Source organism: Diceros bicornis, chromosome 35 (assembly GCF_020826845.1).
Source record: "Diceros bicornis minor isolate mBicDic1 chromosome 35, mDicBic1.mat.cur, whole genome shotgun sequence".
Classification (NCBI taxonomy): domain Eukaryota; kingdom Metazoa; phylum Chordata; class Mammalia; order Perissodactyla; family Rhinocerotidae; genus Diceros; species Diceros bicornis.
In genome coordinates this window covers 8355319-8374856 of record NC_080774.1, presented here as the reverse complement: position 1 = coordinate 8374856, position 19538 = coordinate 8355319, and the positions used below count along the sequence as shown (strand labels likewise).

The 19538-nt window shown below is 46.2% G+C and overlaps 1 protein-coding gene across 2 annotated transcripts in view; it reads right to left on the bottom strand.

Annotated features, from left to right (window-relative positions):
- The window catches only part of KDM2B (lysine demethylase 2B), a 121921-nt gene that overhangs the window by 89232 nt on the left and 13151 nt on the right, over positions 1-19538 (bottom strand). For both annotated transcript variants that reach the window (XM_058531377.1, XM_058531378.1), the window contains exons 5-6: positions 3541-3719; positions 3231-3337 (exon numbers count right to left, since the gene is read on the bottom strand). In XM_058531377.1, coding sequence (XP_058387360.1) covers positions 3231-3337; positions 3541-3719 — 286 coding nt within the window. The remainder of the gene's footprint in view (positions 1-3230; positions 3338-3540; positions 3720-19538) is intronic.

Genomic DNA, 19538 nt, shown 5'->3' with positions numbered 1-19538 from the left:
CAAGTAATTCTGTACAGCCAAAATATTTCTGCAGGTGGCGATGGTGGGGAAGGCAATGGCAGAAATGCACTATACAGCAGATATACATTCAACCCACCCTGTCATCCCCTTTTCCCGTAATCCTGCTTTATGTTTCTTCATGACACTCATCACCTCCTAAATTATATTATTCACTTCTTTGCTTGTCTGTCTCTTCTCCCCACCAGAATATAAGCTCCATGAGAGAAGACTTTGCTTTATTCACTGCAGTCTACCAACTACTAGAACAGTGTCTTGCACTTAACAGGCACTCAGTAAATGCAGCACCAGATAACTAACACACTAATATCCTCCTTACAAATCTTTTGTCTCCCACAAAGTTGCAACTACCCCCTTGACAACTGTCACCACCTCTTATATTAAGTGTCTCAACCAAAACCCATTAAAATTCCTAATCCGCTCACCATGACGGAACAATATAAATCCTGCAGCCAGGAAAGAGACACTTTTCTCTTCCCTCCTGCAAACTCTCGGTTCAGGTAGCCTGTCAGCTGTCTCCACTCTCCAGGCGCCTCCAGCATGGAAGCTCTGTGATTTCTAGAAACAGTGTCATTTTAATTAAATTCCATGGAACCATTCTACAGTCCCAGAGGACTTCATCATTGTGGGATTTTTACCTTGCTTATGAACTGAAATCAGCATTCTTTTCAACTGAACAAATGGACTATTCTCAAGGTGACAGTTTCCTTCCTAATAAGGTTCAAATCCTCTAACAAATTCCCACGGCCACTGACGGGGTTTGTAAATCTATTTGCCACACAATCCAACCAATATGTCGAAGACATGTGGTCCTAGAAAACTGTGTGTGAGCCTTTTTTTGGTAATTAGATAGGATTCTCCATGTATTAACAGAGCTCACTATTTAGAGGAATCTTTCAATAAAGTGAAGAGTATACTGACTATCTCAGGGAGGCAAGGTAGACATAAATTAATTGAAATCTATGTCACCCAATGCTGTCTGTTCTACCTGCCTCGATACACGTCCAATTTGTCCTCTGCTCTCCTCCCCCGCCCCACTGTTCGCCCTCTTCTAGAGGATGCAGTGTTCCTCTTCATATCTCTCTACTCCCACCTCCTTCAATCCACATAACAGCAGGAGAACTTGCAGAATACAAATCTGAACACATCCCTCTCAGCTTAAAATCTCAGAGAGGTGTCCGACTGCTCTTAGAAGAAATAGAGACCCCTCACCACGGTGCATCAGCCTGCCCCTGCCCCTCCCCCTCGCTCTGCTCCAGCCCCATTGGCCTTGCTGCCCCAGGACCTCCTGCCTCCCTCTCTCCGCCCATCCCTGCCATCCCAGGCTCTCTGCAACAGCCAGGAAAGCTCTTCCCAGGCCTCTTCACCTAAGTAATCCCTCTCCCCTTGAGACCCCAGCTCGGACGCCTGCCCTGCCCTGCCCTCCCTGACCAGGTGAATCCCCTGCTACATGCCCCCATAGCGCTGTGGGTCCCTGCCTTGTGGCCTCATCACAGCTGCAAATTTCCATTTTTCTTTGATTATTGGATTAATGTCTGTTGCCCAGATGGACTGTGAGCTCCATGAGGGCTCATCTGGTTTTCTCCTCGCTGTATTCCCAGCACCATCAGACGTTCAATACAGAAACTGAATGAATGAATGAATCAATCAATCAATGAGAGCTACGATCTATCTAAAACTAATCTCCTAGTGCCACACTCTTTCCTCGAGGTCTACCCTTGATTCCTTCGAGGCCCTTTGCAATTCCCTACCTCCATCCCTCCCAACCGCCCTCCCATCTCCTCTGTCTTTTAAAACCCAGGTCCAACATTCCCTCCGAGAGGACTTCCCAATGCCACCAGCCAAAAAGGATTCCTCCTCTCTCTGTTCCCCTCCCGGGAACCTGTCTCCCTCTGCCTGGATGAAAGCTGCCCCTTATCCCTGTGTTACGTGGCACGTTCTCCAGAGGGTAGGGGCTTTTAGTCTTGTCTTTTTACTTCCCTGTCCCAGGGGCTCCATACATTTTGCTGCGATTGAATCAGAATGGAACGTAATTCTGCCCACCCCACCTGGAGCCCAGTTTTTGCTTTGATGCAGCCCTGATCGAAAGGGTGCACACAGCTGCAGCTCCGAGCGGAGGAAAAATGCCTGAGAAGTAATTAAAGAGAGCTTGAAAGCAAAATCTTGAGAAGCCCAGGGCCAGCGAGCTGGCCTCCCTCACAAAGCCTGGCACGGAGTCTGCACTCAATATGCACTGAATGAAGAGCTGTGTGAATGAAAAGTTCACAGCCTTTAAGCTCCTGGGGGCACTCCTGGCAGCAGGGCGGAGCAGAGAGACGCTAATGGATTCCTAGCCGCCAAAGCCAACTCTTCTAGGAAGCCGAGAGCAACAGTTCTGTCTGGGACAGCCGGTGTTGTCTTCCCGTTTTGGAGATAGAAACAGAGGGCCTGAGATGGGAGGGGCCCCAAGGTGACTTCCTCCTCCCACGGGCCGTCCCTCAAGTCCTAAACATGGACTCGTAGGTGCCTCTGCCTGTGTTAAACAATCTGTCTCAGGACTTGCTGGTCACATCGCATATAGTGACGTCCCTGCAACTAGATGTGGCCACCTTCCCAGCCCAGCGCCAACCTCCCGCTTAAAGGGCACCGTCTAAGGAACATCTGGTGAGTAAGCGGCCCCTGGGCTTTCTCGGGTAAAGGTTCTTCTGGAACAGAGGCCCCCCAGGTCTCAAAAGCAAGAACCAAAAGAACACCAGACCCCTCCCTATCCCTCAGCAAAAGCAAAGTGTGCATGGTGGGTGGGTCCCACTGAAAACGGCCACACCCAAGACATGCTGTCATTTAGAGGGAGTAGACAAATGTTGACAAGTGCACACACACCCACGCGTGCACAGGTAGGTTCCCATTACTCTTCCTCCTCTTCAGATCACAACCCCCCAGAGAGAGCTGGCAGGGAGGTCAAAGGACCATGCGGATGAAGATTCCAGCCCCAGAGCAGAATGCAGAGCCTCTGCATTCCAGGGAAGCAAGATACCAACCTGCCCACACCAAGGACCCCCGCCCTTCACGTGCCAGCAGCACCCCTGCAGGGCTGGGCCCACTCCTTCAGATCTGAAGGGGACTGGCTGCAAAGTGACACTCAAGGCTTCGTGGACAGCCAGGAACCCCCTGCCAGTCCCCCCAAGGCTGGGAGTCACCCCTCCCAGTTCCCGCCGCCAGCCAAGCAGTCTTACTTCTTCACTTTCGGGTACTTCATCTCTGCGATGGCATTCGTGGCTTCTGTCTGCTTCTCCTTCAAGTGCTGGGGCCACATGTTGTCCACCCAGTCCACCAGGTCTACCTGAAAGCCAGACCACCATCAGCGCTTCCTGTCTCCGGCTGCCCTTATCACCAACCCAACCCCTTCCTCCTGCTCTCAATATCCCTCCCGCCCTCCCCCAGGGCTGGCACCGGCTGGCCTTGCACCTGTGAAGCACCAAGAGGGGCAGGGCAAGGAGAGGAGGTGGAAGGTGTCAGGGGAGGGGACTGCGGCCAGGGGCCTACCACAGTCGGACGCTTGACCAAGTGCTCCAGCTTGGTGTGGCTGAACTCAAGGCTGATGACATTGTACAGCTTGTCCCGCTGAGCCTCGGGTGTCTCATAGTACCGCACAAACTGGGACATGCTCATCTCTGTGCCCTTCTGGGTGTTCACGTCCATCACGTCCACCAGCCGCCGGCTACCTGGGGGCAGAATGCACACGCTGGTGGCTCCTGCAGTCTCGGGGTCCAGATCCTACTTGGGAGCCTCTCTCAAACAAAACCTCCTCCTCCAAGGTTCCCCGTACACCTCACCCCTATGCCATGTCTGCTCAATTACCTCATCCTGTTGGTTTTCCTTACTGAATCTCTCTCCAATCCATCTGCTTCCCCACACCACCACGGCCTCCACTCTAGTCCGGTCCACCATTACTGCTCTGCCAGATGACCTCAAGAGCTTCCTGAGGGGTCTCCAGACTACCCCCTCCTACCCATCCTCCACACTGCTGCCAAAGTGAGCTTTCTAAAACAGAGACCTGACATGGACACTCCTTTCTCTGCTTAAAACCTTCAATAGCTCCTCATTGCCTACCGAAGAATCCCTTAGCACGGCACTCAAGCCCTTTCTGTTTATTCACAGCACCAGGATAGTACTTATCTCTGTAGATCATTAACTGTTTAGTAGTCTTCCTCTGTAGTCTGTGAGGCCAGGAAAGTTACTTGACTTCTCTGAACCTCCGTGTCTTCATCGTGCCATCTCTTCTTTTTTTTTTTTTTTTTTTGCTGAGGAAGATTCTTCCTGAGCTAACATCTGCTGCCAATCTTCCTCGTTTTTTTTTTTTTTTTGCTTGAGGAAGATTAGCCCTGACCTAACACCTGTGCCAATCTTCCTCTATTTTGTATGTGGGTCGCTGCCACAGCATGGCTGATGAATGACGTAAGTCTGTGCCTAGGGTTCCGAACCTGCCAACCAAGGTCGCCAAACCAGAGTGTGCCAAACTTAATCACTACACCACGGGGTCGGCCCCTTTGCCATCTCTTCTGATAGGTTAGTTGTGAGGATTAAACCAGATGAAGTACTACAGAAGTACTCGCACAGTGTCTGGTACATAAATGAATGGGTCCCCCCGTTATTCCCTAGCACTAATTGCAATTCCTGAACATCATGTTTCTTTGTCTACTTTGCTGTCTTTCTTCCCTACTAATCTGTAGTAGTTGTGAGAGCAGGAGTCTCCTCTGTCTTGCTCAATACTCCATCCCAAGTATCTGGAACAAAGCCTGGCACATAGTGGGAGCTCAGTAAATATTTGTGGAACAAATAAAAGGTGAATGTTGGCTGTCCTGTACAGCATGTGACATACGACTTCTCATACACATGCCTGCTGAACCAGACTGAGGGGTCCTCCTTAGGAAAGTCCAGACTTTCATCTCAGCAGCAGGCTGCATGCCTCTCACGGCTTCCCAGAGAGCAGGGAACCAGCTCTGGACCAGGAGACAGGAATCTCCGGTGCCAACCCTGGGGCCACCACTGACTAAACCCTCAAGGAAATCATGACCCTTTAGGGGACTCTGCTTCCTCATCTGTAAAATGGGAATAATAATGGCTCCAGAGCTCCAGCCAAGGCGGAAGGAACAACCAAAGTTAAGTGGCAATGCTCTGAAAGGGGAGAACACAGACACAAAGCAGATTGCCGAATTCATGGTGATTTATGAGGAAAGCTGGCACCTCCTGTCTGTTAGGACTCAAAATAAGCATCATGACTGGAACGAGACATCCACCATCTGGTAAGAAAGGATCTCAATTCCTCATTAGCTCAGTGACAAACACACGGTCCATGGAGACTTAGAAATGTGTAAACCAGAAAATAAAAAACAAAGAAACGAATAGGAAGCAGGTGATGGCCTTGTTCAAAGCCGCCCAAAAACGAAGAGTAAATGAAGAGCAGTGAGCGAACGACAGCCCGAGGGCCAAATCCAGCCCACCACCCATTCTTATATGGCTTTATATGCCCTATATGCGAGCTAAGGATGGTTTTTACATTTTTAAGTGGTAGAGGGGGGAAAAAAGGAGTCAAAAGAAGAAGAAGATTTTGTGATGTGAAAATGACATGAAATTCAAATTTCTGGTCCCGATATAGTTTTATTAGCACACAGCCATACTCACTAGTTCACGTGTCATCTCTGGCTGCTCCCAGGCTACCACGGCCGGCCACACCTGAAAAATCTACTCTCTGGATCTCCATAGAGAAAGTCTGGGGACCCTTGAACTAGACAAAACCCTCATGGAACTTACACACTGATGTGAGTAATATTCCCATCCGGTTCGCTGCTACGTATCCAGCTCTGTGCGCAGAGCCTGCCCCGTTAACAGAACCCATAACAGGCCCGTGGTCAATATTGGTTGAATAAATCCACAGTGCCTTTCATATAGTAGAAACTGAGTAATAAAAGTAATCCCCTAAGCGCACAGAAGAACTTGGGTGTTACTATCTTTTGGGTTCAATATCTAATTTTCACAATCACCCCAGAAGCTAGGTGGGACTGTCCCCACCTTACAAATGAGGAAACCAAGGTCTAGAGGTGATACAATTGGCTCGGGTCCCCCAGAACACACTCTTTCTACCAATTAGAATAGTTAACACTTACTGAGCACTTCAGCACAGGCAAGCTCTCTACACACATCATCTTAAGTTAACTGCGTAGACAGTTCTGTGAGGTAGAACTTCAGTTACATTATACCCATTTGATGGATGAGAAACTGAGGCTTGGACAACTAGTTAACTCGCCCCAGAATGCCCAGTTAGTGAGCGGTAGAGCTGGGATTTGAAGCCAATTCATTCTAATGCCGGAGCCCAAGTTCTTATCCCCTCACCTACCCCACGACCCCTGCCCTGTGCAGTACTGAATCTTGATCACATGCTAAGGTTGAAAAACAATCCCAGCCTTCAGTGGCTGGATCTGAACCCCATGCATCCTGGGAAGCCTTGGAGAACAGCTTTGTTTTTGCGTCAGGAGTGCAGATCCACCAGGGGGCATCCCTGAACTTTGCTGGAAATTCTGGCCGTGTTCTCGGCAGCGCTGGCTCCTTCCTTACCAGGGCTCCTGGAACAGGTGAGCTCAGCTTTTCTGGAAAGCCCACTTGGCAGAGAACCTGCTGTTAGAATAAGGGAGGTGGGAGAAGAACAGGCCCCCGAGTCCTCCCTCCTCTCTGGCCAGCCTCCTACCTCCCCCTGCCTCTCCTCCCTGACCTTGCTTAAGGGCACGTCTGCGAAGCCCCCTGCTGGGCAGGTAGGAGATGGGGCACGGAAAATCACGGTCCCGGAGACTCATGCAAGTTAGCATGGAAGGCCCGGGGCTCAGCTGCCCCTGTCAGCCCAATGAGGTGGTTAAGCTAAGACTTAGTGGGTTCAAACCTCAGCTGGGCCTCGGGCCTCTTAGCTTCTCTGAGTATCAGTTTCCCCATCCGTCACATGGGGACAAAAATGGTAGCTAGCCAATGGGGCTGTCCTGAATCTTAGATGAGATAATGCACATAAAACACTTCCAAGAAGTGCCTGTGGGGAGGTAGTGTTACCTAATCAGCCAATTTCATCTATAATTACAGGTGGAGAAAGGGAAGAGGTGGGAAGTCAGAGCCAGTTAAATCTCTGCCAGCCAGTCCAATGGACTGACTGCTTAAGATCCTAAAACTTAATCAGGACGGCTAGTGGGTGTGGGGTTTTTATGGGTGGTGATAAAAATGTTCAAAAACTGACTGTGGTGATGATGGTTGCACAACTCTGTGAACAGACAAAAAAACACTGAACCGTATACTTTAAATGGGTGAATTGTATGGTATGTGAATTATATCTCAATAAAGCTGTTATAAAAAAAAAAAAAAACTCAAGCACTAAATGACCAAGAAAGTTGGTTTTTCTTTTTTTGTTTTTTGTGAGGAAGATCAGCCCTGAGCTAACATCCCTGCTAATCCCCCTCTTTTTGCTGAGGAAGACCGGCTCTGCGCTAACATCTATTGCCAATCCTCCTCCTTTTTTTTCCCCAAAGCCCCAGTAGATAGTTGTGTGTCATAGTTGCACAACTTTCTAGTTGCTGTACGTGGGACGCGGCCTCAGCATGGTCGGAGAAGCGGTGCGTCGGTGCGCGCCCGGGATCCGAACCCGGGCCGCCAGCAGCGGAGCGCGCGCACTTAACCACTAAGCCACGGGGCCAGCCCCAAGTTGGTTTTTCTAAAAATATTTTTCCCTTTCAAAAGTCTTCCATCAGCTTAAAAAAACACAAAATGAAATGTAAATTATTCAGCCATAAAAAGGAATAAGTACACCTGCTACAACATGGACGAACCTCAAAAACATTATGCTCAGTGAAAGAAGCCAGATACAAATGGTCACATATTGCATGATGCCATTTATAGGAAATGTCCAGAGTAGGTAAATCTGTAGAGACAAAAAGTAGGTGAGTGGTGGCCAGGCGCTGGGCGAGGGGAAATGGGAGTGACCACCAATGAGTACGAGTTTCCTTTTGGGGTGATGAAAATGTTCTGGAACTAGATTGAGGCGATGGTTGTACAACCTTGTGAACTAGCAGAAGTGACAGCTGCACAACATTGTGAACGTCCTAAATGCCACTGAATTGTTCACTTTAAAATGGTTAATTTTGTGTTATGTGAATTTCACCACAATAAATTATTTATTTTCAAAAGCAATGGAAGATATTATTTTAAATCTCATATACTACCCCCACTCTGCTGGAAAAAGAACTTCATTTGTTCTGATCTGTCTCTCTCTCTTCTTTTTACCCGTTTTTTTATTTTATTTTATTTTGGTGATGAAGACTGGCCCTGAGCCAACATCTGTGCCAATCTTCCTCTACTTTGTATCTGGGACACCGCCACAGCATGGTTTGATGAGCGGTGTGTAGGTCCGCGCCCCAGATTCGGACCCACAAAGCCCAGGCCACCAAAGTGGAGTGTGCGAACTTAACCACTACGCCACCAGGCCGGCCTCTACCTAACTGTTTCTTACGTGAGAGTCTCTCCCCTCCTCACGACTCAGGAACTTGGGCCACAGACTCTTTCAGCCCGTCTCTCTCCAGGGAGCCTTCGCAAACTGGCCACAATGCCCTTCCTTCCCCCAGCCAGGAGTGTCCTTGGGCTCAGTTCTTCACAAGTTAACCAGGGATTAGGATGCAGGTACAGGTGGGAAACGCCAAAGAAAGGCCACGAAATGATAAACACAATTCAGGACTGTAGTGGAATGGAAGTATGGGTGGCCCCCACAAAAGATATATCTATCCAGAACCTATGAATAGGACCTCATTTGGAAAAAGGGTCTTTGCAGAGGTAATTAAGGTAAGGATCTTGAGATGAGATCATGCTGGACTGAGGGTGGGCCCTAAATCCAATGACTAGTGTCCTTATAAGAAGGTCATGTGCAGACCGAGGCAGAGATTGAAGTGATGTGTCTACTAGCCAAGGAATGCCTGGGTTTACCAAAAGCTGGAGGAGGCATGGAAGGATTCTCCCTCAGAGCCTCCAGAAGGAACCAATGCTGCCAACACCTCGATTATGGACTTCTGACCTCCAAAACTAGGTTTTCGTTTTGTTTGTTTCTTTCTTTTGTGAGGAGATCAGCCCTGTGCTAACATCTGCCAATCCTCCTGTTTTTTTTGCCGAGGAAGTCTGGCCCTGGGCTAACATCCGTGCCCATCTTCCTCCACTTTATATGGGATGCCGCCACAGCATGGCTTGCCAAGCAGTGCGTCGGTGCGCGCCCGGGATCCGAACTGGCGAACCCTGGGCTGCCGCAGCGGAGTGCGCACACTTAACTGCTTGCACCACCCGGCCAGCCCCACTGACCTCCAAAACTACAAGAGAATACATTTCTGTAGTTTTAAGCCACTCAGTTTACGGTACTTTGTTATGGCAGCCCCAGGAAACAAATACAAGGGTCACCTTTGGGGCAGGGAAGGTCACACCAGAGCTTCTAAGGAATTTCAATGCATCCTAACCTGGGTGGCAGGTGTTCATGTTATAATTTTTCTTTAAACTCCTTGGCATATATAACACATTTCACAAACACTCCCCTCAAAAAACAGGTCAAAGGACTCAGATGTTTCAGGTTCCAGTCTTCACAGCATAAGACTTTTAGGTAAGGTACCCTAGTGTCCTCATCTGCAACATAGAGATAAGACCACCTACCTCAAAAAAAAGTTGTGAAAAAAATTTTTTAACTAAAAATTTTTTTAAATATTCAGACAGTTAATGCTGGAGGCAAATGAAAGGTCTTTAATTAACGGCACCAAAGGTGTCACGGCATCTTGCTGCAGAGAAGTTAAAGATCTGTACACAGCCATAGCTTCCCATCCTGCCCATCTCAAACAACAAGACTGGATAAGCTCCTTCTCTTTCAGAACAATTCTGACTCACCAACCTGATTCCGCAACTTGCACAATAAAACTAATGCACAATAACTGTACAATTTTGATGATCCCAAAATGATAGATCATTACCTCAATGTTTTCTGTAAAGGTGGTATTTATGTTTAATGCCAACTTATATACAACCCAAATCAAAGACGACTATAATGAAAAGATTTAAAAAAAAATAACAGCCTAAATCTCAAAATAATAAAGGCCATATACGACAAACTCACAGCCAACATCATACGCAATGGTGAAAAACTGAAAGCCATCCCTCTGAGAACAGAAACAAGACAAAGGTGCCCACTCTCACCACTCTTATTCAACACAGTACTGGAGGTTTTTGCTAGAGGAATTAGGCAAGAAAAAGAAATAAAAGGTATCCAAATTGGAAAGGAAGAAGTGAAACTCTTGCTGTTTGCAGATGACATGTTTCTATATAGAGAAAACTCTAAAGAATCCATCAGAAAACTATTAGAAATCAACAACTCCGACAACTACAGCAAAGTTGCAGGGTACAAAATCAACTTACAAAAATCAGTTGCATTTCTACACTCTAATAATGAACTAGCAGAAAGAGAACTCAAGAAGACAATCCCATTTACAATCGCAACAAAAAAAATAAAATATCTAGGAATAAATTTAACCAACGAGGTGAAAGACTTATACACTGAAAACTATAAGTCATTATTGAAAGAAATCGATGATGACATAAACAAATGGAAAGATATTCCATGCACATGAATTAGAAGAATAAACATAGTTAAAATGTCCATATTACCTAAAGCAATCTACAAATTCAATGCAATCCCAGTCAGAATCCCAGTGACATTCTTCACAGAAATAGAACAAAGAATACTAAAATTTATGTGAAACAACAAAAGACCCCAAATAGTGAACGTAATCCTGAGAAAAAAGAACAAAGCGGGAGGCATCACCATCCCTGACTTCAAAATACACTACAAAGCTCCAGTAATCAAAACTGGCACAAAAACAGACACACAGATCAATGGAACAGAACTGAAAGCCCAGAAATAAAACCACACATCTATAGACACCTAATCTTCGACAAAGGAGCAAAGAACATACAATGGAGAAAGGAAAGTCTCTTCAATAAGTGGTGCTGGGAAAACTGGACAGCCACACACAAAAGAATGAAAATAGACCATTATCTTTCACCATACACAAAAATTAACTCCAAATGGATTAAAGACTTGAAGATAAGACCTGAAACCATAAAACTCCTAGAAGAAAACACAGGCAGTACACTCTTTGACATCGGTCATAGCAGCATCTTTTTGAATACCATATCTACTCAGGCACGGGAAACAAAAGAAAAAATAAACAAATGAGACTACATCAGACTAAAGAGCTTCTGCATGGCAAAGGAACCATAACAAAATGAAAAGACAACCCACCAACTGGGAGAAAACATTTGCAAATCATATATCCGACAAGGGGTTAATCTCCAGAGTATATAAAGAACTCATACAACTCAACAACAAAAAAACAAACAACCCAGTCAACAAATAGGCAGAGGATATGAAGAGACCTTTTTCCAAAGAAGATATACCAATGGCCAACAAGCACACGAAAGGATGTTCAGCATCACTAATTATTAAGGAAATGCAAATCAAAACTACAATGAGATATCACCTTACACCTATCAGAATAGCTATAATTACCAAGATAAAAAATAACAAATGTTGGAGAGGATGTGGAAAAAAGGGCACCCTCATATACTGCTGGTGGGAATGCAAACTGGTGCAGCCACCATGGAAAACAGTATGGAGATTTTTCAAAAAATTAAAAATAGAAATACCATACAATCTAGCTACCCCACTACTGAGTATTTATCCAAAGAACTTGAAATCAACAATTCAAAGAGACTTATGCACCCTCTATGTTCATTGCAGCATTATTCACAATAGCCAAGGCAGGGAAGCAGCCCAAGTGCCCATCAACTGATGAATGGATAAAGAAGATGTGGTGTATATACATGCAATGGAATACTACTCAGCCATAAAATAAGACAAAATTGTCCATCCCATTTGCAACAACATGGATGGACCTTGAGGGTATTGTGTTAAGTGAAATATGCCAGGCAGAGAAAGACAAACACCGCATGATTTCACTCATATGTAGAAGACAGACAAACACATGGACAAAGAGAACAGATTAGTAGTTACCAGAGGGGAAGGGGTGGGAGGGGTGGGCGAAAGGGGTAAAGGGGCACATATATGTGGTGAGAGAGAAAAATTAGACTATTGGTGATGAGCACGATGCAGTCTACACAGAATACTGATAAATAATAATGTACACCTGAAACTTCACAATGTTATAAACCATTGTGACCTCAATAAAAAAAATAAAAACGACAGTCCAAATCTACTTCTAACAAATCCTCCTAGGGCCAGCCCCGGTGGCCTAGTGCTTAAGTTCAGCGTGCTCTGCTTCGGCGGCCTGGGTTTGGTTCCTAGGCACAGACCTACACCACTTGTCTGTCAGTGGCTGTGCTGTGGCAGCAGCTCACATACAGAAAGAGGAAGATTGGCAACAGATGTTAGCTCAGGGTGAATCTTCTTCAGAAAAAAAGGAAAAAAATATTCCTAAAACAGAGTAAATTTATCCTTTTTATTAGCATATATTATATACACACGTGTGATATACCTATAATGTGTGTAACAAATGGGTATATAAATATATAGGCAAGCATTAATATAAATATGTATGTAATATATATGTACATTCAGAAAATCTCTTTAAAATAAATTAGATGTCATATATTCAGTTATTCATGGTTAGTACAGAGCAATGTACAAATTACTGATATTTTTAAAACACACAACACCTTCCTTGCGGGATATATATAGGGCCGGCCCCGTGGCTTAGCGGTTGAGTGCGCACGCTCCGCTGCTGGCGGCCTGGGTTCGGATCCCGGGCGCGCACCAACGCACTGATTCTCCGGCCATGCTGAGGCCACGTCCCACATACAGCAACTAGAGGGATATGCAGCTATGACATACAACTATCTACTGGGGCTTTGGGGGAAAAATAAATAAATAAAATTATATTAAAAAAAAGGATATATATAGCCACGTGTAATTGTGAGTAAAATCTGGACACAAATGTGTTGTCAAATATGTATATACCTTTCACATATCATGATACTTGCCTTTTGTAAGATATTTTATGCAACACTTGTAAACTCTCATTTAATCCCATGTATATATATCCTCACATGCACACATATGTTAATCTAAAAATTATCATTTTCATTCTCAGTCCAAATGTGGACAAAATAAAGAGCATTTGGGATACATTATCATTTGGTAAATGCAAGACTAAAGGACAAATCATATTTTGTGAAAAAGAGACACAGCTTTAAAATAATCTAGTTTAATAGTATCATTTAGTTACTAAGATGTAGTAATTTGCGAAATTGTACCTTATCACCCTGAAAATGTTATTTATTTTGCATATGTCAAGGTATTAAAAAAAATAAAACTAGTATGGGGAAAAACTTTAATAATAATTTTTAAATTAGTTAAGTGAAAATTTAAATTAAAAAAAAAAAGTTGTGGGATGAACTGAGATGACTCCTACAAAATGCTAGAAACAGAGAAGGCATGACCCAAAAGCTGGGTCTCTCCTCACCCAGGCCGATCTCAGGTCCCTCTATCCTGCCAACAGACTTTATTACCCACTTGCCTCGAGGGCTGTTGTGGGTTGAACTGCGTTCCCCGAAAAGCTATGTTCAAGTCCTAACCCTAATACCTGTGAATGTGACCTTATTTGGAAATAGGGTCTTTGCAGATGTGATCAAGCTAAAATGAGGTCAGACTGGATTAGGGTGAGCCCTTAGCCAATGACTGTTATCCTTATAAGACAAGAGAAATTTGGACAGAGACATGCAGAGGGAACACAGCCATGTGAAGACAGAAGCAAAGACAAGTGATGCATCTACAAGCCAAGGAACACCAAGGAAGCCAGCAATCACCAGAAGCGGGGGAAGGCAAGGCAGGGTCCTCCCCTAGAGCCTTCAGAGAGAGCACGGCCCTGCCAACACCTTGATTTCAGACTTTTGGCCTTCAGAACCATGAGAGAATAAACTGTGGTTTTAAGCCACCCAGTTTGGTGGTATTTTGTTATGGCAGCCCCAGGAAAAAATACAAAGGCTGATGAGAGAATTACTGCATAAACCCACAGACATATGGCTCCATAAATGTCAAATCTGAAGCAGGGAAGGCCCCTCGCCACCCCCACGGTGCTAGTACAAGGTATCACAGGCAGATACGCCGTATAACTAACCTGGGTAGTTTACCTAGTAGCTTCACAAAGAGAAAAATGTCATCCACGGTGACATCATACCATTTCATCCTAAATACTAGATTTCTTTGCCTACTTGTTTCTTGTCTTTCTCCCTTACTATTCTGTAAGTGCTGCGAGGGCAGGAGACTTGTCTGTCTTGCTCACTGTTCTATCCTGAGTATCTAGAAGGGAGAGCCTGGCACATAGTGGGAGCTCAGCATATACTTGTGGAATGAATAAACAAATGTTGGATGTTATTCACTTTTATGTCCTGTCCAGCATGTGACATATGACTTCACATATAAATGACAGTTGAACTGAAGAAATGACCTGGAGGTGGGTATATTTAACCCTCCCCACACTAGGGAAGATGATCCCTCCAGCCCGGAAAATATCTGGAAGTCCTGAGCAGTCAGGAGCCCCACCCCTGGAACATCTGTCACTGAAGATAGAAGGAAAAGCCTGTTTTTACTTCTTTGAGCACTAACCAGGCTTCCAGCCCCTGGCCCCCACCCCCATCACAATCCCCGGGCCCCTGTGCACCCTCGCTTCCTTCTGCTCTTAGCCAGGTGCAGGTCCCCAGCTGACCCCACCTCAGCCTGCTCCACCCTCAGATGAAAAGGGAAGTCAGGACTTGGAGTGGTTAGAGCAGTGAGGAGCAGCTGGGGCCGCAGCGGGGGAAGGGCGTGTGTAGGGAAGAGGCCTGAGGGTGGGAGAGGCCCAGTGACTGTGTTAGGAGTGGAAGGCTGGGGCACTTGGTTCTAAGAATAGCTGCTTTGGTGTACAGAGAGATCCATCCAGCTCCCCAGGTGTCCTGGAAGCCACAGTCTGTGGGAGGGGTCAGAGTGGGAGTGGAGGAAGGAGGAAGAGAAGTCAGTTCTCCTAGGCGCCTGGGCTCTATGCATAAACCCCCAGGGAAACACAAACGCACCAGTAACCGGAAAATTCAACCCTGCTGGGTCCTGGCCCCCAGGTGGCAGTGAGAAATGCATAAACGATAGCATACCGCCTAGGGAGGCAGAATGATATTGGTAGAAGTGACCATTGGCTGAGGAGTCTGACCCATCTGAGATAAGGACCAGCTCTGAATCAAACAGTGTATAAGGGGAAGTTTCTCTCCACAGATGTATTCCAGCCAATAAATGGCAAAGGAATGATAGAATTAGACTGTCACCACTTTACAACCCTTAATAAACTAATGGAGCGAGACATCAAACATCAACGGCCGCTCACATCAGAGAGAGAGAGGATCTGACACTATGTGCCTTCTGATGGGAAACCAGAACACCATCTATGAAGTTAGTCTTGCCAGATAAAATGAATGAATGAATGAATGAATGAGTGTGCATTTTTGTGTGTTGAGAGAGAGAAAGAGAGAAACCCTGATTCTGATCAAGTGTCTACATCCAACTACTAATTTACAGGAACTACAAAGGAGAGAGGAACATGTTAAACTACTCCCAGGAAATGCCACTGGCAAAATCCAGACAATGGAAAACTCTACAGATCAAACAACCAACTTCTTAAAAGGATTGGAGGAAATGGAGGGAGAAGCCAGAGATTGTAAGAGACCTAAAAGGCATCTCAACCAATCTCAATGTAAGGACTGTATTTACATTCTGACTCATACAACTGTCAAAAAAAAAAGAGTAACGTTTATGATATATATGAAACAACTGGAAATTTGAACAAAGAATTGTATATTTACTAATTTTAAGGAATTATTGTTTTTAAAAAATAAGGTATGATAATGCTATTATGATTATGTTTTTAAAAATCTCCTCTCATTTATAACTATATGCTGAAAACTTCGTGGATACAGTGGTACGATGTCTGGATATGTGTCAAATATTGCAGGAAAGGAGGAAGTGGATGGGGGATGGAAGGGGCAGGACCACAGACTGACGGGGGTTGGGGCTGGGTGATCAGCACATGGGAGTTCATTATACTTGTTACTTTTTAAAATTCTCTCCAATAAAAAGTATTTTTATAAATCCCAGCCCAGTTACTAGCTCTGTGGCTTCAGGGGACTCATTTATCCTTTCTAGACTTAGAGGGTCTTTATTAGTAACATGGGCCCATTAATGTAAGAGAGCCTAACGCAGTATCTGGCACGTGGTAGGGTGTGCAACACACTCAGCAGCTAGCCACTGAGCAGATCTGGGGCTTGGAAAGAACCATGAGGTTCTAAATACAAAGTAAGGTGCTGTCTCAATCAGACAGAAAGGGAAAGGGAGCTCTTTCTCCCCCATACGTGGACTTCTCAGGCACCTCGATTTTAACTCTGAAACCACAGCCCCCATCCGGGCTCTTTTATTCTCACTTGAAGAACCACACTGGAGAACCACACTCAACAGGTGCTCAACTTGTTCCTCGGTCAGCGACGGCCCACAGGAGGCCACCGAATGAGCACTGGGTGCCCTAAGGGCACTGGGGACAGTGCCGAGAGCGCTGGACTGAGTTCAGGTCCCAGCCACCCTGACTGACCCTGCTCTGGGCCTCAGTTGCCTCGCCTGTAACGACAAGAAGAAACTGACCTTTATACCTTTTTTTCATTGCCACAGAACTCTTTCTTCAAACAGAAGCTTTGACAAGAGCCAAATGCATAAATAAAAGCAAGCAGCTCAGGCTGAAGTGGGAAGTGGGGGTGCTCCGAATTCAGATCTGGACTCCTGGGATTTCCCTTTGAAAACCACCGGGTTAGGTCAGTTTTAGGTCCTCTTCCAGGGCCAACATACTCATTTTTAGCCTAGTTCTTAAACACTCAGATTAGACCCCTTAAATGTGAACTGGGGGGCAGTAGGAGGGGGAAGAGACTGAGAGGCCCGCCCAGGGGGTCACCGGGGACACTTGGTGCCTGCCAGTTCCTTTCAGTCTGAGCTGGGAGATTAAGAATTGGTGCTCCGTCTTCTCAGGTTCCCAGTCTGATCTGCTACTGGTGGCAAAGGGGAGCTGGGCACAAGTGCCCGGTCTCTGAGCAGGAAGCTTAGCACCAGGGAGGAGGCAAGTGCCCCAGAGGGACAGAAGGGACAGATCAGTGCTAAGAATGGAAGGTGGCCCTCCAAGCTTTGGGGAGCAGCCACCCCTGGAGCAGGTGACAGAACAAGCTGCCCTTTGGAACCTGCAAGGAATCTACAGTGCTGGAACTCTCAGGCTCCTGAAGTCAATGGGTTACAGGAGAAATTTTCCACATGGGAGCGGTGCCTGACGTTCCTAAGTAGGCCATCAGCTCAGCCCTCCTTCCCTCCTCTCTCCCCTCTCCCTCCTCCTCTCCCTCCAATCTCATTGGTTCTCTGAGCTCACAGGCTACACACACATCCAACAAATTTCAGCTGCAGAAATTAATCCATGGCCCCATGGCCCTTGCTTTGAAGGTTCCATCAGTCAGCTCCAAGAGCCATGGGCTCAGAGCCGGGAGGGGGCTGCTGAAAGTCACCTTGAAGGCTAACGTAAAACATACACGGGCACTGACCCCAAACTCCCCCTGCACCCGCTCTTCAGAGAGTGCACACAACTGTCCCTCATCATCATTCTGGAGCCTTCTCTATCATCCTCAAGTTTCTGGACTGGTTTTTTATTCTGCTCCTTGGGAGTATCCCCTCATCCATCTCACAGAGACAATGTTTATTAGTGAGAGCACTGGCCACAGTTCAAATCCCGCTCTGCTATTCACTAGCAGTGGCCTCCGGTTTATCCCAGAACCTCTCTGGGCTTCAGTTTCCTCATCTGTAAAGTGGAGATAATAGGACCTGCCTAGTGAATTATTGAAAGCACTTTGTTAACTTAGAAGCAGGGGTCCTATTGAGGATGCTGACCCAAAGCGGAGGTGCAAGGTGTAGGAAGGAGAGGGCCCAGGGCTGGGAGTCACTGCACAACTTGGGACCAGTCTCTTCCCAGATCTATGCCTCAGTTTCCTCACTGTCAAATAAGGATGCTTGCAAGGGTCCCCAGGTTTTCCCTGAGCACTAATATCTTCTGGCTTCTGACCTTTGCACCTTTAGAAATTCTCCCCAGGACAGATCCAGTGCCAGGCTATCCTCTGCGCCCTGGGCTCAAGACTTTAACCCTCACTGACAGATGGGCATAAGATACAAACCCAGACTCACCAATCGGGGCCAAACCCAATCAGGCAAGAAAATCCAAAAAGACACCCGAGCCAACGACAACAAAGCCTTCTGATTAGCAGACGCTGAGAGCCAGCCACAGCACTGTGCAGAAGTTAAGGGATACGGGCACAAATCTCAGCTCTTCCACACACTAGCTATGGGATTGTGGACAAGTCACCCGGAGCCTCAGTTTTGACATCTATAAAATGGGGATAGTGATAAATAGGGTTTTATGTGGATCACACAAAATAATATAGGTGAGGTCCCTGGCTTATAATAAGATCTCAGGAAACAGTAGCTAATGCTATTATTTATACTCTAAGGAGCTACCCCACGGGAGAATGATCCCTATTAGGCAAACAGTAGGAAGAAGCAAGTATAGTTCCCCTAGGCCCCCAGCACTATCAAGATTTTTATTTCGGAGCACTAGCTTTCCAGGAAAAGGGAAATAGAACAAATCAGAGAGGCGAGTGTTCATCTTGACGAGAAAACACACTTGAGAACATAACAGAACCCCTCTGAAACCCTCCTCCCTGGGGGCTCATGATCCTCAGCTCTCCTGACTGCAGGCACCTTCCTCTCCTTCCATTTCCATCTGTCCTGCCGGGTGAACGCCTCCCCCACCTGCCTGTCCAACTTTGACTTCTCTTCTGAGCTCAAATTCAGTGAGGCCAGAACTAAACTCATCTACACCCCCACACAGGTCTACTTTTCCTCTGGGGTTCTGTTACAAGCATCATCTCCCAATCGCTGAAATTCAAACCTACATTTGAATCTGATGTGCCATCTACTGTCTGGGTGACTCACAAGTCACTTCTCTCCAGGCCTGTTTTTCCCACCTGTGAAATGGGAAAGCAAGACTAGAAGAGTTCTAAGAAATCTTGCAGAGTTTAAAGTTTTAAAAGCCTATGATTTTAAACCAACTTAAAAAAGGTCCGGGGACAAGTCAGCCATCTTTGATTTCTAAGGAGTGAAAATTTAGTCTTCTCCTTAAACACAGCCCATCAAGGGCAGAGCCCATGTCTCGTGAGTCTCCTCGACCCCAGCCCCTCGCACAGGGCCAGACACAACACAGACACCCAGTAAATCTGTGAGTGAAGAATGAATAGAGGAGGGTTAGGGTTAGGGTTCACGTTCAAGTTCGGGTTCCGGTTAGGGTTCGGGTTTGGGTTAGGATTAGGGTTCGGGA